General features: G+C 32.3%; 2 protein-coding genes and 1 long non-coding RNA gene across 4 annotated transcripts; all 3 read left to right on the top strand.

Moving 5' to 3' along the window:
• The first annotated feature begins 1,742 nt into the window (after positions 1–1,742).
• Positions 1,743–16,871, top strand: LOC132797555 (adenylate cyclase type 3). Its single transcript, XM_060809312.1, is given in 18 exon segments — positions 1,743–2,521; positions 5,583–5,772; positions 5,852–6,110; positions 6,113–6,163; positions 6,227–6,345; positions 7,227–7,338; positions 8,268–8,395; positions 8,558–8,716; positions 8,808–8,946; positions 9,696–9,970; positions 10,045–10,408; positions 10,480–10,741; positions 10,812–10,884; positions 11,047–11,122; positions 12,390–12,615; positions 12,679–12,761; positions 12,823–13,278; positions 13,354–16,871. Coding segments are annotated over 18 exon segments (3,525 nt in total). The 5' UTR covers positions 1,743–2,199; the 3' UTR covers positions 13,585–16,871.
• Positions 16,872–18,900: 2,029 nt separating this feature from the next.
• LOC132797533 (uncharacterized) lies at positions 18,901–19,460 on the top strand. Its single transcript, XR_009633693.1, has 2 exons — positions 18,901–19,110; positions 19,306–19,460. It is a non-coding gene; the product is annotated as an uncharacterized LOC132797533 (long non-coding RNA).
• A 694-nt stretch (positions 19,461–20,154) lies between these two features.
• LOC132797532 (cullin-2) lies at positions 20,155–24,332 on the top strand. 2 transcript variants are annotated; one of them, XM_060809274.1, is made up of 9 exons: positions 20,155–20,273; positions 20,525–20,743; positions 21,014–21,247; positions 21,308–22,385; positions 22,848–22,965; positions 23,033–23,139; positions 23,200–23,568; positions 23,632–23,745; positions 23,805–24,332. In XM_060809274.1, the coding sequence occupies exons 2-9, from the start codon at positions 20,625–20,627 to the stop codon at positions 23,934–23,936; spliced, it is 2,271 nt and encodes a 756-aa protein (XP_060665257.1). In that variant the 5' UTR covers positions 20,155–20,273; positions 20,525–20,624; the 3' UTR covers positions 23,937–24,332. The 2 variants fall into 2 exon arrangements, with proteins under 2 accessions (XP_060665257.1, XP_060665256.1); XM_060809273.1 differs by having other exon boundaries at positions 20,156–20,273; positions 20,570–20,743.
• The last annotated feature ends 797 nt before the right edge of the window (positions 24,333–25,129 follow it).

Genomic DNA, 25,129 nt, shown 5'->3' with positions numbered 1-25,129 from the left:
TATATTGTGCCGTTTATGGTATATTTTGAATGTTGTGCTATATCGATATATCAAATATACCAAATATATATGATATATTTTTAGTATTTTTGGTGTATTCTCGGTATATTTTGAAAATAATACTGCAATATTTTGCTTTTATTAAAAATGGGTAGCGGGTATCTCACAGTCGAGCACACTTGATTTCATACAAGTTTTATTTGTCACCTTAAAGTGAACTGTATATAGTGCGATCAGTTTTTAAGGCAACCGATTCAACCTAATAAGGGTGTACAAATAAACGTTTCAGTTTCTCATTCTTGTTTGCAAGATGGGGACATCAGAAGAAAAAGTTTGGAAAGTTAATTACGAAAGATATTTGGGAACCATTGATAAAAAGATTGGCAATTATAAGAAATCAGGGAGATTGCCTTAAAGACCTTGAAGAATATGAAAATGAGATGTGTGAAGAAAGTCAAACTAAACATTTCTAAAAGGAAGTGAAAATGAAGAAACCTTAAACAAAAATGACCGAAAGGTCAGAACGTCTAGAGATCTCGACCTAAGATCTGGCAACACTATTGTAAATTGATCTTATGCATGCCAATGTTATTTAGATTTGTGGTTACATTTGTGCAAAAGTAAAATAAATTTTATTTTATTTGATTTGATTTTTTTTCACTTTGAAGTGTAAGGTAAGGAAAATGGCAAATAAAGACAAAAGTTGTGAACTAAAACAGATGTTAAATGTGTCTATCTCAATAATTCGACCTGAATAGAAGTCTGATTGTAACGACCCTCACACTTTCTGGTAAAATATCATAAGTATATTGTTGTTCCTGCTGTTATCAAGCTGCACAGATGTAACGTTATCAGTCGAATACTAGACCGCATGCGCTCAAAAAGCTCAGTGCAAGGACGACTATATTAACAAAAAAATAGAAAATTACTTATAGAGAGAGCTTTTGAATGATTCTTATTGTTGGTGGTGCTGCTGTTGAAGGGCCAACTCTCCAAAATTTCAGCTTAACAGTCAAGATTATAGTGCGTCTTAGCTCAGTAGCTCGGCTGCAGCAGATACCAAAGCAGTTAAAGTTGTAAGACAAGCAGAATTAAAGGTTGACGAAATTCAATTAACGGGAGTGCAACAGACAATATTTAAATAAATGGCTATTTCATAACATGCAAACCTTAAACCTATAAAAAAAAGTTTTCCAGCTGTGTGCTTTGACTTAGTGTACATCCTGTCAAGCAAATTTCTCGCAGCTTTTTAAAATTTGCACAATTTTAAGGCTACATTATATTCACAAATACATATATAACCTCACAATACATACACAACACATTTCAGTATGTATGAATGCACAATAGGGAAAGCATTTTACCAAAATCAACATTCCTTAAAAATCAAACAGAAATTAGCTACATTAATATTTTTCTAAGATATTTTGACATCATAAAGCAACAAAACGGCATATTATTTCATAACTATGTATACGTCTTTGAGATATTTGTGTACACACATATTTACATTGTATATTGTATGTGCAGGTACAGACCGTAATGTACAAAATCATAAAGCATTCTAACAAATTTGACGAATTAGACTTATTTGCTCAAACAATTTAAGCAAAAACAAATACATTTCTCTGTACATACATTTGTATATATATATATATATATATATAGATGTGTACATATGAATATGTTAATGATGACAATAACAAACTGTTTTATTTATTACAGTAAAAAATAATAATTTCAATATTAACTTGTAGTTTAAGCCCCTGAAATATATATGCAAATTTATAGAAAAAACTCGTTCGGCTAGAGGAGCTTAGTAGGAATTAGAATCCCAAGACCCAACCTGTAGATGTACATGATGCATATGAGCATGTTTCTTTCTTATTTAAGGGGAGGTTATAGGGAAATTGCAAAATTAAATCGAATAATTATGCATAAACGTTTGTTGTAGAAAGTTTTGCTGTCCATATGTATGTATCTACATAAATACATACTTACATACATATGTACATATGTACATAAATATGCAAATGCATCCTAACGTTGTCTTATTTACTTCGCATTTATCAAGGTATCTCCCTACTGTAGTTTCAACTTTAGTAAATATTAAGAAGCTGGACGCAAGACAGCTGGCTATGGATTCCTTTTAAACTGAAATTAATAATATAAAACTTTGAGCTGCTAAGAACTCTTAATATGCAGGAAGTCAAAGCTGCAGCAACTTCATCTGGCAATCTGGAAAATGGTCAGCTTACTGCATCTCCAACTTCCAACAAAGTTGAGCGCAAGAAGATTTCATCTCGCATTCGACAACCCCCCGAGGGAGATGTGGTTGCCGGTGGCATAGGAATCACTGGCGGTGGAGTTGTCATCCTACCACAACATGTACTCAACGAGCTATACCACAATTACTCAATTAAACAGCGGCGCAGCGGACTAAAATGGTTTTTACTTGCCGCTGTACTATTTAATTTTTGGACAATTTGCATTCCTTGGGAGCAAGAATACGCAATAAGGAGTAAGTAGTCTAATTTTTCGACTTTCACTTTTTATTGAAGCCTATTTATGTACATATGTCGCGCGTTTCCTTTCACGACCCTAAAGTAAAATTTGGTTGGCATTGGTTGGTTGGACATTATTGCAGTTGTGCCAGGTTATTAATTCTCTGAGAACATTCCACAGTGGTTGTGCCCGTAGGCCATAAATCGAAAAATCGACTTAAAAATAATTAGTCAAAATGTAAAGAATTTGTCTCAAAATTGTCCACATTTTGTCATTGTAAGCTAGTTTTTTCCGGAAATCTAACGGGACATTCTAAAAATAGAATGCAAAGTGTGAACACGTCTTCAATTTTGCTGCTGCAGCTGCGTTTAGTGAGCTTTTCGTCAAAACAAAAGTGAAGTTCAAAGTGGTCGGACGTTCGCAAAAATTCACCAAATTGAATTATTTAAAAAGGGTATTAAAGTTGAAGATATTTACTTTAACAAGTTCTTTTACTGAAATTAATTTGAATTATTTATTATTTGTTATTGTTAAATTTTAATTAATACTAATTTTCAGTGAATTGTGATCGTCATTTTCTCTGTTTAAGTAGATTTTTAGATATGTTGCCCCCTGATTCCCCCTTTATGAGTGATATCAGTGCATTTGCCAATGTTTTCAGGTAATAAAAGTGTTAAGTTCAGCTGCCGATTTTTGCCGATGTGTATATACTCATTAATAAACTCAAGCTATCTTACTGTTTTCAAGGTTAAATTTGCGACGCAATCTGCTGCTCCTTTTTTGCCTTTGTGATGTTTTTTTATGTTTGTGGACAATTTTACATATCCTTTTTTTCGTTTATTTTTATATTATCATTTTTTATTGGCGCTTCTTATAACTACGAGCTTTTACGCATGTACATCTTTGATCTTTGGTGCACAGAAGAGGGCACAAATACAGAAAAAACTCGAATGGTAATTAGTTTGGTAGAAGCAAGCAGAAAGATAATTAAAATACTCTTATACATATCTCGGATGCTAATAATCAAATTTTAGCACTGTAACTCCACCGGAAGTATTTTGGCGCACTATCGGCATATAAGCCATACTAAGGTTGTATGGGAGCTATAGGATATAGTATTCCGATCTAGACAATTTTTTTACTATATATACAAAATATTTTTTTAGATTTTTGGGGAAAATTTCATAGCGATATCTCTACGGGAAATATTTATGGCCGCGGCTCCATACAAGCCCAACCACAGTGCATTCGTGCTTCGTTTTCGTGACATTTGTGGCTAAGAGTTCCACTTAAGAACTATTGTTGATCCCAACTCTAATGACGCTATTGAAATTTATACTAAAATTAATAAAAAAAAAATGTTTTCTATAGATTTCTCTATACCACAGAACTGCCGTAGTATGTATATATGTATGTATGTATATAAATTGTACATTCGTTGGTGTGCTAAATTTATTTTGTTGTTTTTAACAGATTTCAATATAACTATTTTGTAGACAAACACTCATTTCCAAGGAATATAATGCAATGATCGATGTTTCCAATTTAGAATGGTATACAAATAAGTAAGAAAACTTCAGGCGAGTGTAGTGAACTGTAAGGACACAAAAAAGTGTCCAGAGCTAGTAGGTGCAATTAGGCCAATAATACCATTTTAAATTTCTGAATATTTATACCCGCTATCCATAGGGTAGAAGGGTATTATAACTTTGTGCCGGCAGGAAATGTATGTAACAGGTAGAACGAGGTATCTCCGACCCTATAAAGTATATATATTCTTGATCAGCGTAAACAGCCGAGACGATCTAGCCATGTCCGTCTGTCCGTCCGTCTGTATGAAACACTGGATCTCAGAGACTATAAGAGATAGAGCTATAATTTTTTTTTCGACAGCATATGTTATGTTTGCACGCAGATCAAGTTTGTTTCAAATTTTTGCCACGCTCCCTTCCGCCCCCGCAAATCAAAAAAATCGAATGGCAAGCGTTATTTTAAAGTTAGAGCTGCGAATTTTGGTATATACAATAATTACTATAGTAGTTATGAAAATTTGGTTGCGATCAGATAAAAATTGTGGAGGTATTAAAGAAATTCTTTTGTATTGGCAAAAACGCCTACTTACTGGGGGTCTGAGTTGCTTTATCCGACAATTTGGTATATTGTGCCGTTTATGGTATATTTTGAATGTTGTGCTATATCGATATACCAAATATACCATTTGGTATATATTTTTAGTATTTTGTAGTATTTTCGGTATATTTTGAAAATAATACTGCAATATTTTGCGTTTATTAAAAATGGGTAGCGGGTATCTCACAGTCGAGCACATTCGCCTTTCTTGTTGTTTTTTAATTTCCATCTTGATGCTTGTCCTTGCCTTGGGGATATGAATGGGGTATAATAGGTTGCTATTTTTTCCATGTGGAACTGCTGATTTGACATCCACATACATTCCAGAATCGAAGAAGAATTCTCTAACAATACTATAAAATCGAATTTCAATGGCACAACTAAAATATTGTTAAATAGACTTCCAGCATAATTTATATAGTGTATCTAGGATTGAAATAAATGGAGTGCGAGTTCCACAAATTTTAGAGTGACAGTTTTTAGCAACCATAGTGTGCTAAAACAATCGCCTATTAAATAAATGCAATTATTAAATGAAACAAATAAACTTTGCATATTTCTATAATAATATCCCAAGCAAATTCTATTGTAAATTGTTTGTTACATTTTTAATTTTTTAATTGTGTTGCGCGGAAAAAAGTGATTTAATTTATATATTATAGTAACCGCGATATAAGTCTCTCTCTCTCTGTCGTGGCTAATATTTCGGCGATTAACTTATGATTACAGTTCCCAATTATGCCATATTTAATTTACTTTACATTTTAAGGATTTATGATACTTAAAAAAAAAAAAGATTGCAAGATTTGTGGGTGGGTGAGTGGTGAGTTCACTAGTAACAAATGTCTTAGACGTAGACTTTATTTGTTTAAGCATATTCTGATGTAAGAAATTGCCCTCATCTTTAACTAATGCGATGAAATGTCTAATTTGACTCCAATCTACAGTGATTAATTGCACCATGTTAGTGGCATACTTAGCCCTAATAGCTCTAATGCATATTAGTCATCAGTCGGAAAAGCCAGCACTAAGAAGGTTTCATCATTCACTATTGACAATTATTCCACGAGCTCTGTGGTTCATCTCCATGTTACATTTTGCTTTCTATGTAATGCTGCAATCAAGCATTTCTCCGCGGTAAGTTAAGACATATATGTATGTGTATAAATCCTGTCTAGTTCTGCCGCTGATCTTAGTAATTCAACCTTTATTACAGAGATGTTCTTGGTTGGACTATTTTGATTAATTTTCTAATATACGTCACGTTGCCATTACCATTAATTTTCCTCGGGCTTGTCGTTGGATTTTGCACGTACTTCAATTGTCTAAGCCTTCCAGTGGGATTTTCCCGACCGGACCCGTTAATTTCGGATCAGGCTGCTGCAAATGCGGTTCTTATAGCCACAGCTGCGTTAATTGGCTTGTTGTACTACTTCATGGGTGAGGCCAAGCAGAAACGGGCATTCTTGGAAGCAAAAAAAAAAGCTTGGAGGTAAAAATGGTGATCGAAGAGCAATCGGCGGAGCAGGTGAACATTTAAAATGATAAAATACTTATATTTAGCAATTTAAAATTTTTCTGTATTCGCAAGGAACGCTTATTATTATCTGTGCTACCTAAGCATGTGGCGATTAAGATGCGTGAGGATCTTGGTTCATCCAGCTCTGAGGCTTTTAAAAAGATATACATGAGTCGGCATGAAAATGTTAGGTAAGTTGAATGTAGAATAATAATATTATTGTTATAATTTAAATATATTAATTTATTATACAACAATTATTTGTTTTCAAGACTAACATATTCGGTTGGTTTCGTGCCAAATTTGAGTTATTTAATGTTTTAGCCTAATAAACAATTTTGCATTCCAAAAAAATTCATTAGGATTTTAATGAATTATATTTTTATTCTCACTACCCATAAGGTAGAAGGATATTATAACTTTGTGCCAGTAGAAAATGTATGTAACATGCAGAAGGAGTCATCTCCCCATGAAGCATTCATATATATTTTTGATCGGTGTTAACATCTGGGACGATATCACACATTTCCTGTCAGCACAAAGGTTTAATGATCTTCGGCCCTATGTGTGGCGAATATAATGTATATTCCATGAAAATCTTGAACCTTACAAATTGTGTTCCAATAACTGAAACTTATAATTATTTACTTGAATATAAAGCTTTACAAATCAATTACAATAAAAAAATTTAAATAATTTTTTTTAATTTTTTACTACTACTTTTGTAAGCAGCTACTTTAAGCTATCATCAAACTCAAAGCTAAAAAAAAAAACGTATAAATCTTGTCACATCTTATTTATCGAAAAACCAAATACCCTAAGAAAACTTTTAACTTAACAAAAAAGATATTTGTTGGCAAACTGAAAAGATTACTATTTTTAATAAAAAATTGATATCTATACACAAACATGTGGGATATAGTAACAAATTCGTGCTTTTATTTATTTTATGCTAGTATTTATTATTATTTCATTAGTTTTTGCTTAATGGAAGCAAAACATGTGTTGCTATGTGTAATATAAGGTTATACGTCTTTCTATTTTAATTGAAATACTCTTTACCGACCGAAAGTATACTCTATGCGGATATTGTCGGTTTTACTGCCATCTCATCAACATATAGCGCACAAGATCTTGTGAAAATGTTAAACGAACTTTTCGCGCGCTTCGATCGACTTGCTGAGGTAACGTGAGTGTGAAAGTCTTCAATATTTTCTCTTTCCTTTTTTGGTACTTGCTTTCTTAATTTCCGATTTTCCAACTTTCGGCTTGATTCCGTAAGAAGCAAAAAGATAATTATTAGAATATTTTAAAGTACACCTTAGACCGTCTTTTTGATTTTCTGTTTGATTTTCAAAGATTAATATGAGGAAACAAATATTTACACAATACTATTCATGTATAATATATATAATTAGCATCTAACAATATTTAATTTATCTACATATGGGCAATTGTCTGATGCCAAATGCGACATTTTATGCCAAGACTTAATTTTAGACAGAAAACAATTTCAAGCAATGATTTCAGCGAAACGTGATGAAAGATTTGAATGCAATTAATTTTAAAGGGGTTGGGTTCATTACTCTTTATAATACATTTTGTTTGACTTAAAAATATTAAATAGTTCTTTAGATTGAACTCACTTTTTCATGCGTCAATATAATTATTGTATGTGAAAAGGGTCAAAAGTGACTAGAAACGCTGCGCTTGCATTGCAAACACTAACAATTTTTTTTTTTTATTTTACTGTCTTTTTCTTATTTATATTGATCTAAAGTGGTATATCTCCACGTAAAATACAAATACAAATACAAAATAAAGTAATTGAAATTCTTCTGTATTTTAAAGGTCATGCTGGTTTCACACTATATAGTTTTATACAAAAAGGGTATCGTGTATCTTATAGTCGATAACAATCTACAGTAGGCTTCTCTTTTGTTTTTAATTTAGGTTTGTGTCTATTGTTGCAGGTCCAGACTCTCAACTATTTTCCCTTAATTTTCTTATTTGTATTTTTCTTAATCAATGAATAAGTAAGTTTTCTAAAAAGTATTTGAATTTACACTATGCATAGACATCCGACTAGCCTCTCCTATTATTTCGCCTACAGAAGTATCAGCAATTACGCATAAAAATTCTCGGTGATTGTTATTATTGCATTAGTGGAGCTCCCAATGAAAGGCCGGATCATGCTGTGCTCTGTGTACACATGGGTCTATCAATGGTAAAAGCCATCAAGTAAGTTGTAGAAGTAAGTTGTATCAGAACCTACGTTCAGTTTAATGTTTAATTCAACAAAAATGTAATTTATACATTTAGGGCCAACTGATGCAATGTGCTATTAATAGTTTAATGATTATATTTATTGAGTTTGAATAACAGTATCCCTTCCCGTCTTAGATATGTTCAACAAAAAGCTAACTCACCTGTTGACATGCGGGTTGGGATACACACTGGAGCTGTACTTGCTGGAATCCTTGGTCAGCGACAATGGCAGTTCGATGTCTACTCCAAGGATGTTGAGCTAGCGAATAAAATGGAATCGAGTGGCAAAGCTGGGTGAGCACCAATTTTTAATCTATTGATAACTTTATCAGGGGCAAGTATAAATCATTTAATTAATCGTGAACTTTGAATCCTTTTCCTTCAGACGTGTGCATATTTCAGACAAGACCCTAACTTTTCTGAACGGAGAGTTTGAAGTAGAGCCCGCATTTGGTGAAAAGCGCGAAGAGTTGCTTCGTATAGCAGGCCTAAAGACCTATTTTATCACAAAAGTGGTTAAGCCAGTAAGTTACTTTTTTTAATAATAACAAAAAAGTATAGCGTTTTTAAATATTTTTCACTTTGATAAACGCCTTGAGTGATTGAATTGTTCTTTTGAATTGCAATTTTTGTTGTTGTTAAATTTTGATAAAAAAAAATTGCTTATATAGCAATGTATTCGATGACGATTGTTTAGCAAATTGTTCATAATAAAGAAGACATTATAATTAAGGATTAAAACAAAGCTGTTGAGTAGAAGGGGAGTATATCAAATAACAAAATGAATATATGTAATATATTACAATCCAATTCAAATCAAATACATTTTTTTTTTTTACCATAAAGAATCGTGTGGCCGTCTTTCTAAGTCTAATAATTTTACATGTATTTTGTTACTGTAGTTTTTATTCAGATATTCACATATATGTTTATGTGGTATGTTAATATAAAGTATATCATTTAAGGATTACGTTCTAGTCGAGTATACATGTACGAGTATGGGAAAATCTCATTTCTTGTATCAGTGTTCATAATTTTAACTTTCTTCTGACCTAAAATTTACGAATCAATTATCGAATAACCCGAGTAATAAAAGGCGTTATAAATTTTTTTACCTCAATAATACTCAAAGTTATTGCAGTAAAAAATTAATAACGCCTTTTATTACTCGTGTTATGCGTCAAAAATCATTAATATTTTGTTGAGCACTAAAGCATAACTTTTGTTAGCTTTAAGAAGTGCATTATCATATACTCAATGAACTTTTCTACAGTTCGCTTCGCCATGCAACTTACATCCGGACCATGTTGATGCCAATCGCAGTCCAGTAGATTCAAATATTTCCAGTAATGACAATAATGATAACAACGAAAATTTCGCTGGTAATGACACCGACGCCACTTTAGATGATGAAGAACTTCTTGCCCAAAGTGCTGTAGCTAATGATCATGATGTGACCGCGAACAACGACGATGAAGAAGAACAAATCAAATTGCAGAACTTTAAACAGCGCTTGAAAGATGAGCTTGTCACACGCGATGGACATGAGTAAGTTAGCGTATGCATGTGTGTGTTGATTATCGGCGACTATCCTTATAATGGTTTTTATAATATTATTTTAGAAATCTGACCAAGGATACAAATATTTTTCTACGCTTTAAGAATCCGCAACTGGAGCAAGCTTATGCTGTTTATCGGGAGCCATACAGCTCACTGCCATTGCTGGCAGCTTTGTTGGTGCAGTGCATCGATGTTCTTTATTCCTACTTGGTACTTCCGCGTTCCACCTTGCACTTCATCAACATTGCAGCTCCACTTGTGCCCATTGCCATGCTGGTAGCCGTTAGCATTGCTGAAAGCTTTAGCGGAATGCTGCCTAAGTTTTTTGTGGATATAAGTAAGCGATTCAATGACATTAGCTTCGTGCGCGAGCTGGCGGCAATAATTATAGCACTTACCATTGGACTTAGCAATGTCATAGACATGGTTAGTATTGTTCGGTGAAACATCAAACCTCAAATGCTTAAGCCAATTTTTATATTATTATTTCTTTATAGTTCTTCTTTGTCACCTTCGTGCGCACTGAGCACATCGTAAGTGAAAGCGAATTTAATGCTACGGCCGGCTTGGAGGAAATGCCTACTGTTGAGCATATTCTACCTGAATCGTTTGTTAAACAAATGCGTGAAGCGGTTCCAACAGACCCCATCTTATATCCGTCCTACTTGAGTAATTACAGTATCTTAATTCTCATAGCAATTGCCGTGATTGCTCAGCTCACACATTTGACTAAAATTGTACTCCTGCTATCTATTGCAGGTAAAATACATACATGCATATATAGTTATTTGGTTTATGCAAACTTCAATTTATTTTATTACTTTTGTAGCTTTGCATTGTTTTTTTAATGTTTGCATCATGCAGGACTTATATGCACTTGAAGATAGTTTAGCCCATCAGCCGTAAGTATATTATATTCACATATACATTAAAATCTCTTGGATAAAAGAGGCAACAATATAATTCACAAAGATTTTTCTGGCATATAAACAAAATCGTTTTTACAAAAAATGCATATTAGAAAAAAAACGTATGAAAGTTGTACAATACGATTTGATTTTCAGGACAATATCAACACGATATTGTGCATCTGGTTTGCTGCTCGTCGCCGCATTATCTCTCAGCTTTTTAGCGCGACATGTGAGTATATCAAAATCAATACATTCCGCAACTTCTATCATTCCTTTATTTTTATCAAATGTGAGCAAACGCAGTAGCAATTTTGAAATTTATAATCTCTATTCCATTAAATGTTAATTAGATCAGATATTTGTAAATTACGTTACGTTAAGTTAACTATATTTAATTTGGGAACCAAAGACTATTTTTACTCATAAGCATCCTTTTCCATCAAACAAGCCCACCTGTTATTTGTCCAATAATAATTTTCTAATTTGAATTTAGAAATTTCGAATAAAATTCAAAATATTACAATTTATTAAAATTTGATAATTCATTGCCTAATATCTGCTCAGAAGGTGCTTTAAAAACGACATGAGGCATTATGCACAAATTTTATATAAATTTCTATATATTAATTTATTTGAACATTTTTCTACAAAATAATGATAACATTTTGTTTAAGGATCTTTTTCCTTACGCAAATGTTATTTTTTATATATTAGTCAATTACGCTTTTGATTTCAAGCACTTACTTATTATTTATTTAAAAAATCTATTTATTTTTATACCCGCTACCCATAGGGTAGAAGTGTGTATTATAACTTTGTGCCGACATGAAATGTACGTAACAAGTAGAAGGAGGCATCTCCTCCGACCCTATAAAGTATATATATTCTTGATCAGCATCAATAGCCGAGAGGAATATAAGAGATAGAGCTATAATTTTTTTCGACAGCATTTGTTATGTTTGCACGCAGATCAAGTTTGTTTCAAATTTTTGCGACGCCCACTTCCGCCCCACAAATTAACAAAACTCGAAAAACGAGCGTAATTTTAAAGCTAGAGTCGCGAATTTTGGTACATACAATAATAATTCCTGAAATTTTGGTTGGTCAGATAAAAAATTTTCGAAGTTATTAAAAAAGTACTTTTGTATGCGAGTCGATGGCCTTAGTAGTTATGGCCTTATTTTAGTTATTATATTATTTTTGTATAATAATTAAATACGTAAAAAAATAAATTAATATACTTTTATATGAGGAGAAACACCTACTTAGTAGGGGTCTTAGTTGCTTTGGCTGACAATCTAATATTATGCCTTTATTCAACGTGTAGCGGGTATCTCTCAGTCGAGCATACTGAACTGTAGCTTTCTAACCTTGTTTTGTTTTTCTTCAATTTTATGAATTAGGATGTATGTAAACGCAATTAAAGTGATAATAATAAAAATTGTCACATTCAAGCTGGCTAGTCCCTAATAATATTTAAATATCCTTCTAATTAGATGGACCACGAAGATCGGGTAATCTTTAAATGGAAAACCGAGGTAGCCGAACAAAAGGAAACAGCTAATGACATGCGTCAGCGAAATGAGGCATTAGTCTACAATGTACTCCCAGTACATGTGGCTGAGCACTTTATGAAGAACACTATGCGCTCCCACGATGATCTTTACTCGCAAAGCTATTCGGAGGTGGGCGTACTATTTGCCAGTATGCCCAACTTTTCGGGTATTTCTCTCATTTGAATTATAAATTTGTGACTTCATTACAATGGGAATTGTTTTCTTATAGATTTCTACTCAGAAGAAACAGTTAACAATCAAGGTCTTGAATGTCTCCGTTTTCTGAACGAAGTCATTTCGGACTTCGATGCAGTAAGCTTTCAAATAATTTTACAAGTAGATATGCGTATCTTAATGGACTGTCGACTTTCAGCTGCTGGAATTGCCCCAGTTTCAGGATATTATTAAAATCAAAACCATTGGGTCGACGTATATGGCCGCTAGTGGAATTAGTCTTCAACGCACTATACGAAATGATGCGATCATTACGGAGCGCTGGTCTCACTTAGCTGTGCTAGTGGAGTTTGCCCTGGAGCTAAAGCATGCACTGCAGGGCATTAATGAACAGTCCTTTAATCATTTTGTCTTAAAAATGGGCATCAATCATGGCCCTATTACGGCTGGTGTTATCGGTGCTCGAAAGCCACACTACGATATCTGGGGAAACACAGTGAATGTGGCATCCCGAATGGAGAGCACCGGTAAAGCTGGTGCTATTCAGGTCACCGAAGAGACTTGCGTTATTCTCGAACAATTCGGTTACACGTTCTTGCAGCGAGGACTGGTAGCGGTTAAAGGCAAGGGTCAGCTTATGACCTACTATTTGCAGGTGAGCCAATTTTTTACCACACATCATGTTTCATTATTATGAAGAACTTATACTATACATACATAATATTTGAAGGGTAAATCGGAATCCAGAACAGTAGAGCCTAAGGCAGCGCTTGAGCGGTACGAGTCCGAAACAACTCCAGAACGACAAGGGGTTGTTGGCCAGAAGTGTACCATAGACAAGGAGGTGGATATCAAGACACCTCTGCTAGTGCTTAAGACACATGAAATCTCAATGGAAGGTACTACAGAATCTGGACTGGGAAACGGCACAATAGGTGAATCTCAATCATTGTTAGAATAAGTAAGAGCTTTATGCTTTTGATTCGAGATAACTCAATATTAATTCATGCGTGTGCGAATAGCAAAATTTTGACTGTGTAATTAAGTACGAATCCATGAGTGTGCAAAGAGCAAGAGTTTGACTATGTATTTAGTAAAAGGGAATAATTCACTTTAAACTCAATAGTTATTCGTACTACGTTTAGTACCGGCATGAAAGTAATAATCGACTCTGATCGATCAGATACTTATACATCGATCCAGTATATGTTCACACATATAATCGCATAAAAATAAATGTATACTAATAATAAACTCTTAAAAGTATTATTTTGTGCTTTAAGGAGCCGAAAGGTACATGACAGAAACTAAAAAAAATATGATCTACATTGAACCTGCAATATTGGTAACACCAGCTCAAGCTCTTGAAATCTGAGACCTATTACAAAATCACGTCACTTACAAAAATTGATTAGGGATTATGTGACACCAACAACATTCTGATTGTGTACATAAATGACATTTTGAACTGCAATAAACTTATTATTTGAATAGATTATATTTATGTGAAAATTTAACATTTATTAAAAATGGATTTGAAATTATTACATTAAATTCAGGCATCCGTAAATAGTAATAATTGAATACTACTATATTCATACATGTATGTAGGTATTTAATGATACGTCAAAAGTTGTAATCCTAGGGCATATTTTTTATAATAAGAGTTGCCACAGAAATCAAAACCAACTTTGTGAGATTTAAGGGGCCATAGCGCTATAATAAAGACGATTTTCAAATCTCCGTCACTTCCACAGAGATTTGCTTTATTGCAATAATATTAAACCTCTTAAATATATAAGGTAATACTGTTCCAGAAATGTCACCAAAATTTCCGAGTTAATGGGAAAACATTTGATTCAAATTTTTAGTTTAACTCATAATTTGTGCTCATGCAATATCCATACAATTTGCCATTCGATGCTCCGTAAAAAATCGTCTGGTATAATTACATGAAGAAGTGTCGAGTTTATTGTGAACTTAAGAAAATTTTCATTACAAGATTTTATTAGTGAATATCTATGGTGAGAGCATTGAAGTTTACATTGCATTGAATTTTATTTTTGTTTAATACCATCATAAATGGGAAACACTGTCCACCCCTTTTTATCTTTCACGATAATGACAAGATGATTTAATATGTTGAATAAAAACGACATTAAGGTATTTTTCTGGGAAAATTTAAGACATTTTAAAAAAGATTAAATTTACTTACTTTAATTTATTTTACTTAAACGATCAGCACAAAAGTATGCAATTGTTTTTCGTATTCTAATAATTTTTATACAGTTCTGACAACTTTTCCCAATAAAAAAAGCATGTTGCATAATTAAAGGATTGTTTTTAGCAATATGACGACAAATTAAAAATATGCTTGCTTTGGCTATTTAAGCTTTCTCCATGTTTTTGCCATTTAATAAATAAAAATATATTATTTGACCACAAATTTGTTTATAATATAGTCTGATAGTTTATCATTAATTGCAATCATCAATTAAAAATGATTGTCTTAAATCACAGTTATCTAAGAGTTTTCCAAATTTCACCACTTTATATCCAAATTGCGAATTTTAAGTATGAAAAATCATTTCTATACAGCAGGTCATCATATATCGGTAAAGAATGTGTGCCAAAAATACTTGTTTGTCTTCACGATACTTAAATGTATATGTATATATAATATGTTATACATATATATGTTACCTTTTCCTTCAAAACCTATTCTTTAAGAAGTTTATCAATTGCCAGCAGAGTTGTCTGAACACTAACTTTTTTATCAGCAAACTCATGAGTCAAAATATCTAGAGATTTCTATGACACCGGTATTTATGTACATACCTATGCTGCGTGTGTTGAAAGTCATTTTGAAATATTTTTTTACAAAGACATTTAATTCCTGAAATCTGTATTTTTAAAAAGTCCTTTGGTTGTTGGTTTACTAAGTACCTAATAAAATCGTAACAGAATTTAAGTATTACAATTATTGTTACAATTGGTTTAAACAGTGTTTTATTATTTCAATATATAAGCAAAAATATAATGTTAAATAATAATGTAAAATGTATTTATAATACGGACAAAAAATCAATAAACACACCTTGACAAAAATAACGGGATGAAAAATCTCTTTAAAATTTAAAAGCACTTACCAAATTAAAAATAAATTTTATGTCGCAACTAAACATAATTAATATAGTACATGTCCCACCACATAAAATGTAACCTACAAGCTCTAACAACAAGTTTCTAATATCTTCATATGTATGTATGTATCTAATAAGTTTTGTGGATAGCATAATTCTACGTACATATGTATGTATGTGCATCAGTGGCGTGCACGGCTCACTTGGGTACAATTTTATCTGCCGCACACAATACAAACATTAGTTTGCTTCGACAACAAAGAACAACAGAAATTCACACTCAGAAGTACATATGTATGTATGTATATGGGAAGAACCAATAATTTGAGAACAACTTCAATTATTGTTTAAATTTTCTGTTTTTATTTAATTTGAAAACAGTTTTAAGCCGTGTAAAGTTATTTGTTCTCTTTTTAAGGTATTTCTCTCACACACACATCCAAAATTAATATGAGAATGTATTGGTGCCGTCCCGTCCACTTATTTTACACATTCATATGTACATATGTATGCATATATGTAGTGAATGTAAAACAGTAGCAGACAACCAAAAGTAACGAATCAAATTTAACACATACATACATACATACATACATACATACATACATACATAAGTATGTATAAGAAATTAAAGGTAACAGAAGTAGAAAATTTTACAAAACAAACATTTACTTTCAAAAAAAATTGTTCTTACATATTAAGTAGTACATATGTATGTACATTAGCCAAGTAGAATAATTTGCATGCTTGCTGGATAAATTCAACGAATTGATAGAAAAACAAATTACATATGCATGTACGTATGAAGTTACATGCATTATCTGTATAAAGTATTGAAAGCATATTTTGTAGAACTTTTGATAATTTTCAACTTGCGTTTTTAAATGGCTTCAAGCCTGACAATCAACGAAGAAAATAAAATTTTAAAGTATAAGCGATGATTGTTAAGTGAGAATCGTTTACGCCTAATATTTAATTTGGTCTCCTATTAAAAGATGTTTACTAAATAGTAAAAATAAACAAAAGAAAATAATTGTCACCGTGTGTTTAATGGATATTTTAAGTTATTACCCATAAATTTGACGTAAAATTTTCTCTAATATGGGAAAAAGTATACATATATGTATATAGAGTCCTTAATAAATTTAGATTTTACAAAAAGTAAAGAGTACTCATAAACAAATTATTTAAAATGGTCCTACAATAAGCAACGCGTAAGTAACGTTGTCATAATTGTGTAATCTGGTTCCAATCGACACTGTATGCACGGTTATCACTTTTGGTACAAATGTACCAAAACTGGTACATTTTTTATGCGTTGGTACATTGGATTACTTTTTTCCATATTGGTACATTTTCAATATGCCTATTCTAGTACTGAAATTTTTCATAAAATTTTATGTACACACATATTTTTTTTACAAGTGGCTCTGTTCCACCAGACATCAATTGAGAAAATATATATGCGCCAATGTAAATAGTTATGTATATATTGTGAATCACAATTTGTGATTCAGCCAAATTTCTAAGCGAAGAAGTACTTTCCATAGTGAAAACCTTTGAAAATTTATATAATGCTGATCCTGATGATATAAAGAAAAAGATATTCGTAAATTTTGGACAGACATTGAAGGTAAAAAAAACGGTGTTGACGAACCGCTGTTCAGGAGCTTAATAAATTTCATAAACAACTTGCTTTCGTTGCTACACATCTCTGGTGCTGCAGAGCGAAAGTTTTTTGAAACGTTAACAAAATATAGTATTAAAAAATACCAAAAATAAAAATAGAAAAATTAAAAAAATTTGAGGTACATTTTTGCTAAAATTTGTGCATTTTTTCAAAATTTTGGTACACAAAATTTTTTTGGAATGGTAACCGTGACTGTATGTTTAAATTTCTACCAAAGCCCAACGAATAAAAATGAGCCATATTCACTAAATTATTCAAGTAAGCCAAATACAAAAAGTATAAAAAAAAAACATGGTATCCTAAAGTTTAAGAAGTGAGACAAATTTGTAGTTTTTTTGCTGGAATATAAGAACTATAGTTGTGTGTAGTAAAAATCGAGAAAAAATCGCACACTAAAATGTGAAAACAAATAAAATCATTAATGTATATTTACGCGAAGAATTAATTCACGGTAAATAAAAATAATATGTTCTTATAAAGGCGCGATTCTCAACCATAATAAATATCTTATTTTCAGAATCGAGAAATAATGGGAAGAGCGTTTTTACCAAACAAAGGTAAAACAGGATACATATGTACATATATCACACCATTTACATTTCGTTTTCTATATTCTGCCTAATACCATATCACATTTGCTTGAAAGTTTGTGCGTGAAAATGCAAGTAGGATCAAGAAGGAAGAAGAATATCGACGAACACCGAAATAAACAAGAGAAAATAATCAAATGCAATAACTGGGAATGGGAACTGAATGCAATGAATAAATATATTTCGTATATTTTAATGAAACAATAAATTTTCAGAACGAATTGGTCTGTTTGATCGCCCCGATTTTATTCTAAAAGCCTATTAAAATACTTTCTTATTTCTTTGTTTAAAGCTCTGATATCCCTGATATTCCAAACTTCGGTACCAAACTTCCACCACCTCATGTAAAACTGCGAGGATTACGTGTACTTTAACTAACAAGTGTGTTATGCAAGCTAATGCCTGACATTTTAATATTTTTATTTTTTTTGCTCGATATGCTGCATTTAAAAATACTGCAACGTACCGAACGTTATAAAAATGAATTCAATTTAAAGTGTCAAAATTTTTAAATGCACTAGCTTTGATATGACATTTCTTCCAAAACAAATTCTTCAATCATGCGATTTTATGACGTGTTTGACCCAAAACTGAACGCATGCAGTAAGAAGATGAATATCAAATTGTATAGATACAAATCAAACAAAAATTATAAATATATGTTTATATACTTTTTATTTATCAATTGCCTCTACCTATTTCCGTTTTCCATCTTACTAAGCAACTCGCTCTACAATGATCATACTTCTCTACAAAGATGTCGAATTGATCGCCTTGGCGATTTTCTTATTATTCTGTCTATTTCTTTTTTATTTGTTCAATTTTTTTTTTTCTAAGAACTCCAAAGCTTAAATTTGTAAATGGAATAATCAGCTGATTTCGATAAATATCACTCTTTGTTCGATAAGTATACCAACATATTAGCCAAAATACTGTCACTTTTTTACTCATTGCCGCATGATCAATCATCAATGATGCTTCTCTATTAGCCGTCCCTCTCTTACACACAGCCACTTATGGAATGATGCCGACGAAGGCTCTATAGAGCAGCAAATAATACTAAAGTGAGTCATCAAAATCATCAAAAAAATTTAAGATTGAATAATAAAAATCATTACTGAAATTTGCATAGCTGCATGATATGGTTTATGGTTATGGTTTTGTTTTGCTACATTAGGCCAAATTAAATCCCATCAGAAAAAAACATGTTTTTGCAAATACTTTATTTATAAATATATTTTTTTACACGAATGTTCAAGGCCCACCTCAAACAAAGCTCACTACCCCACAATTTGATAAACACCCACGCAAGGCTATGAAAATTACTACATATTTTTCTATGTATCATTTACATTTTTTGATTCTTTAATTACTCTCTGATATATGTAATTTAGATGTTAAAGTTTGTACACAATCTGAACAGCTGTTTTAATTCAGAGCGGTCACTTGTTGCTGTGTAAACAGACTTGATTAAATGAGAAAAAATGGTGTGGCCATGGAAAGGGTATAATTATTTTCACATTTTTCATTTGAAAAAATTAGGTTTATTTTTTGTTATTTCACATACGATACATCTGATTTATGTATGTATGTATGTATATACATACATACATATGTATGCTATGTATGTTAACACAGCTACTAGGTTTTTCACATTTCATAGTTTTTCCGCAGGAAAAAAAGGGGCAACGGTAAATATTTAGTGTGGTTGCTCTAGGGCGAAATTAGTGCCCAAAATGTAAGCAAACCTTTACCAGTAAATTAAAATTGTCGAACAATTGAAGTAATGTTATTTATAAAAATTAGTAGTTCAATTTGCATAGCTTTGCACGCATTATTAGTATTATTATTTGTTGTGGTGAGTATTTTTTCGATTTCACCTCGATAAGATATCGACTTAAAAGATATACCGATATTTTCACATTTGTTTTTTTTTTGTATGAGTTTTTATATCGGGCAATGTGATATTTTAAATATGTAAAAAAAACCGAAAACGAACAAATTTTTTCTGGTGCGATAATAGAACATAATTCGATGCATAGTTTTGGTATTTTTTTTTTTTTAGTATATTTGCCAATTCAAGTTGAGGTCACGCTGAAGCAAAGTTATCTTGAAATGCACTGGCAACTCTGTCGCGTAACATAGGATTTCATTTTGGATAGTAAAAGAGTGGAAAAACTAAATTTTACGCATAATTAATTTGTTAATAGTATAATAAAAACAGCGCGTAAGTTTTATTCCCTTCGTTGCATTTCAGTTATCTACAGTTTTAGAGGCCATTATGGCGGCGGGTCAATCTTGAAGACGTTTGTCATTTGGCCAGGGACACTGCTGATTATGCTGTAAAGCATCGTACGAGGAACTACGCAACTTTTGATATATTATATTAATAATTACTTTGAAAAATTGCTGTTTATGGTGACCTATATTTTCATAATTTTGCTTACTGATATAATTTGTATACAACTCTATTACTAGTTATTTATAATGTTGACCTATCCACTTGCCCGACAATCCAAACAGCACACATAAACACGTCCATCCAACACCCTCACACCACACCACATTACCAGCAAATATGTCACTTAAACCAAAAATAGTGGAATTTGTTGATGTTTGGCCCCGCTTGCGGTGCATTGCCGAGTCAGTGATAACATTAAGCAAAGTTGAACGAGCCGTGTGGAACACGAGCTTTAGGTAAGTGCCTTCCGTTATTTTAAGAATGAATTGTAACGAAACTCCTTCAAAATTAATCAGAATTTAACTTACGAGAAACATTAAATGCAATGATCAATTATTACTTTTTAACCAAAAAGTGATTGATTTTTACATACGCGTGGAACAAATTGAGTTTGCCCCACTATTCTGCATGATTTGCCAAAAATGAGATTGTTCATATGTATATATTAAAAATAATTACTTATTACACGTACACACGCCATTGTTTATACACACTTGTGCGTTCAGTGACGTTTATACTCTATGCGTGGCACAGCCAGAACCGATGGCGGATCGACTCTACGGTGAGACGAAACACTTCTTAGAGTCTCATGTTCAGGATATGTTGGCCAAGAAAGTATTGGCCGAACATGATTCAGACAATGCCAATAATACCAGTAGCAAACCGGACCTGCTACAACGCTATTACACTACTTGGATGGAATATAGCCAGGGCATCAAGTATTTACATCAGTTATACATGTAAGTAGAGAATTTAATTAATTAATTACTTTTCACAGAAAATTCTTGCTTCTTATGCAGTTACTTAAACCAGCAACACATCAAAAAGCAAAAGATTACCGATACTGAATCATTCTATGGTAGTCTGACCAGTGATGCAGCAGAGCAAATGGAAATTGGAGAACTTGGTTTAGACATTTGGCGATTATATATGGTTGAGTATTTGGCCCAGGAGCTTGTGCGTCACATACTCGAAGGAATAGCAGCTGATCGGGCCAGCAATGGTACCCTTGACTCCCATCGCGTTCAAATCATTAATGGAGTCATTCATAGTTTTGTTGAGGTGCAAGACTATAAAAAGACCGGGTCATTGAAACTATACCAAGATCTGTTCGAGGCCCCCATGCTGGAGGCTAGCGGTGCCTACTACACGAACGAAGCAAACAAGCTACTGCAAAGATGCAGTGTATCGCAATACATGCAAGAAGTTATTAAAATACTCGACTATGAAAGTAGACGGGCCCAAAAGTTTTTGCACGTAAGCTCGTTACCTAAACTACGCAAGCAGTGCGAGGAAAAGTTTATCAACGATCGACTTGGCTTTATCTATTCGGAGTGTCGTGATATGGTGTCCGAGGAACGGCGCCAGGATCTGCGTAATATGTATATTATTCTGAAACCCATACCTGATAATTTGAAGTCTGAACTAATACAAACGTTTCTGGAGCACATCAAGAACGAGGGTTTAGAAACAGTCTATGCTTTGAAGGGCGAGAACATACATATTGCCTTTGTTGAGAATATGCTAAAGGTGCATCATAAGTACCAGGAGTTAATAGCTGATGTTTTTGAGAATGACTCGCTATTCCTGAGCGCGTTAGATAAAGCTTGTGCCAGCGTCATCAATCGTCGTCCCACCGAACGACAACCGTGTCGTAGTGCTGAGTATGTGGCAAAATACTGTGATACTCTGTTGAAAAAATCGAAAACCTGCGAAGCTGAAATCGATCAGAAACTCACGAATAATATTACTATATTCAAATACATTGAGGATAAGGATGTCTATCAAAAGTTTTACAGCAGATTGTTGGCCAAGCGACTTATACATGAACAAAGTCAAAGCATGGATGCTGAGGAGGGGATGATTAATCGATTAAAGGTAAATGATATGGGAATACTTGTATGCCATAAATTAAAGAAATTACAATTTTAAATTATTTAAGCACAACTATTATTGTAAATTAAGATTTGACGGTTTTGATTCATTATGACAAGCAAAGAAATAATGCATTTACATCAAATTGAAAATTTCAGGAATTTGCGAATTATTTTTTATACAATTATTTTAATTTACTAAAAAAAAATGTACAAGTGTTTTACTGTGATTTGTACCTTATACAGAATATTGAATTACTTTTAACATGAATGAGGAAAATGAAAACCATAATTCCTAGCAAATGATGCATTGAATTTACATCAGTATTAAATTTTCTTGTGGATTTTGAAATAAGTGGAAATATGCACACATAAATTCCTAATTTTGGCATTATTTCTGGAAACGCTTATATACCTTTCGAATTTTGCTAATAAGCATTAATATTGATTATGGCTATATTTGCAGCAAGCTTGTGGTTATGAGTTCACAAATAAGCTACACCGCATGTTTACTGATATTTCAGTCTCTACAGATCTGAACAACAAGTTCAACAATCATTTAAAGGATAAGGATATAGATCTCGGTAAGTCCATTATTAGGTTGTACATCTATTGAAATTGTTGTTTATTAACGATCTTTTCTTTTAAAAGGAATTAACTTGTCTATTAAAGTGCTTCAAGCTGGCGCTTGGCCCTTGGGCTCAACACAAGTCATTCCATTTGCTGTGCCACAGGAATTTGAAAAATCAATTAAAATGGTGTGTTAATAATACATTTTTACTTGTATGTATTTACCTTAACAATTTCATATTCCCCAGTTTGAAGATTATTATCACAACTTATTTAGCGGTCGTAAACTAACTTGGCTGCATCACATGTGTCATGGCGAATTAAAGCTAAGTCATGTGAAAAAATCGTATATTGTGACAATGCAAACGTACCAAATGGCAATAATATTGCTATTTGAGACCTGTGACGCTTTAAGTTGTCGTGAGATACAGAACACACTGCAGCTGAATGATGAAACATATCAGAAACATATGCAGCCAATGATCGAGTCTAAACTGCTGAACGCCAGCTCAGAGAATCTCTCAGGTGACACGCGGATCGAGTTGAACTTTGATTACACAAATAAACGAACAAAATTTAAGATAAGTTCGTCGCTACAAAAGGAAACTCCTCAAGAGGTAAATTTATGTTTCATTAATTGGGCAATGACTTTAAATTAACATATGTCTATTATTTTTTAGGTGGAACATACAATAAATTCTGTGGACGAGGATCGAAAACTTTTCTTACAAGCTGCCATCGTGCGAATTATGAAAGCCCGCAAAGTGTTAAAGCATAATGCACTGATACAGGAGGTTTGTGAATACATCAAAACCTAATATATTTTTTGGTTTTACATTTTTCTGTTTTGCAGGTTTTATCATTATCGAAAGTTAGTTTTACACCAAACATTGCGATGATAAAAAAATGCGTGGAATCATTAATTGATAAACAATATATAGAGCGTACGGCCAATTCTGGAGACGAGTATAGCTATATGGCTTAAACTGCTTTAAACGGACGACAGCTACTATAGATTACTTATTCAAACTCTTTAATAATTGAATTTAAAATAGAACTAACCACATAATTATATTACTTGTATAAAAATCTTCTCCAAGGCATATTTTGTTTATAGAAAAAAAATTCATGACACCATTACATAAACAAACTATCAACATCCACCAAAAATTGAGTATATTTATAAATTAACTTAAGCTTCAATGCGAAAGGCTTACCAGTTTTTTAATATACCTCTCATATAATTCTGCTTGTAAGTGCAAGTTTTAATATATTTCTTATTTCATTTTTAACCTTCGATGCTGTTAATTAGTTCATTAAACCTTAGACGTTAAAGTTGTCCAAAAACGCTTAAGCTATTAAAGAAAATTTTTTAATGATTTCCAGCAGTTTTCTTAATTATTTATTGTATATGTTTATTGAAATTGGTACATAAATAGTCAAAACGATACATACTAATCTGAAAATATTTGTTTATTTTGCTCGTCCCCCAAATTTATATACGATTTCGTAATCAGTTATTAATTGAATTAACCTTTTGAACAATTTGTGTAGTGAATTCAGAATACGGAAGTCTGATAATCCTAATAACGTGTTCGAATAATCAGAATAACTATTTTTGAAACTAGATGATATTCTTAATTTAAATTACCAATAAGGCCCACTTGCAAGCAGTTCATAGCACGGATAAGGCTCCTATGTAAATATGATCCCTTAATCCCAATGTAAGCATAGATACAGTTAAATATAATAGCGTTTAATGTATTTATACATATATCGTATCTTTGTTAATACTAAACATCTCAGAAACCTACAGTCGAGAGTGTGCATTTTCAATAAAAGCAAAAATGTTTGAAAAATGTATTTTCGTTAAAATATACATAAAAAAAAAAACGTGTAGGGAGCTTTATTTTGTACATCGTCATACCCTTACATTTAAAATTAACCGATTAACAATTTACGTTTATTGTTAAAACCTATTAGCACCCGACAGCTGCAGTAGATTTTTGTAATATTCATAATTACATTTAAAATTAACCGATTAACAATTTACGTTTATTGTTAAAACCTATTAGCACCCGACAGCTGCAGTAGATTTTTGTAATATTCATAAAAAAATTTCTTAAATATTTTTTAAGCTTTTCATATATGATCGCAAAATTTTTTGGAATTATATTA

The sequence above is a fragment of the Drosophila nasuta genome, unplaced genomic scaffold (assembly GCF_023558535.2).
Source record: "Drosophila nasuta strain 15112-1781.00 unplaced genomic scaffold, ASM2355853v1 ctg14_pilon, whole genome shotgun sequence".
Lineage (NCBI taxonomy): Eukaryota > Metazoa > Arthropoda > Insecta > Diptera > Drosophilidae > Drosophila > Drosophila nasuta.
The sequence above is the reverse complement of the archived record's forward strand: the minus strand, read 5'-3'. Positions and strand labels throughout refer to the sequence as shown.

Coding starts and splice junctions, on each gene's coding strand:
- LOC132797532 (XM_060809274.1), top strand. CDS start 20,625: ATGTCACTTAAACCAAAAATAGTGGAATTTGTTGATGTTTGGCCCCGC. Junction 21,248..21,307: donor TATTTACATCAGTTATACAT/GTAAGTAGAGAA, acceptor CTTCTTATGCAG/TTACTTAAACCAGCAACACA. Junction 23,746..23,804: donor ATAATGCACTGATACAGGAG/GTTTGTGAATAC, acceptor TCTGTTTTGCAG/GTTTTATCATTATCGAAAGT.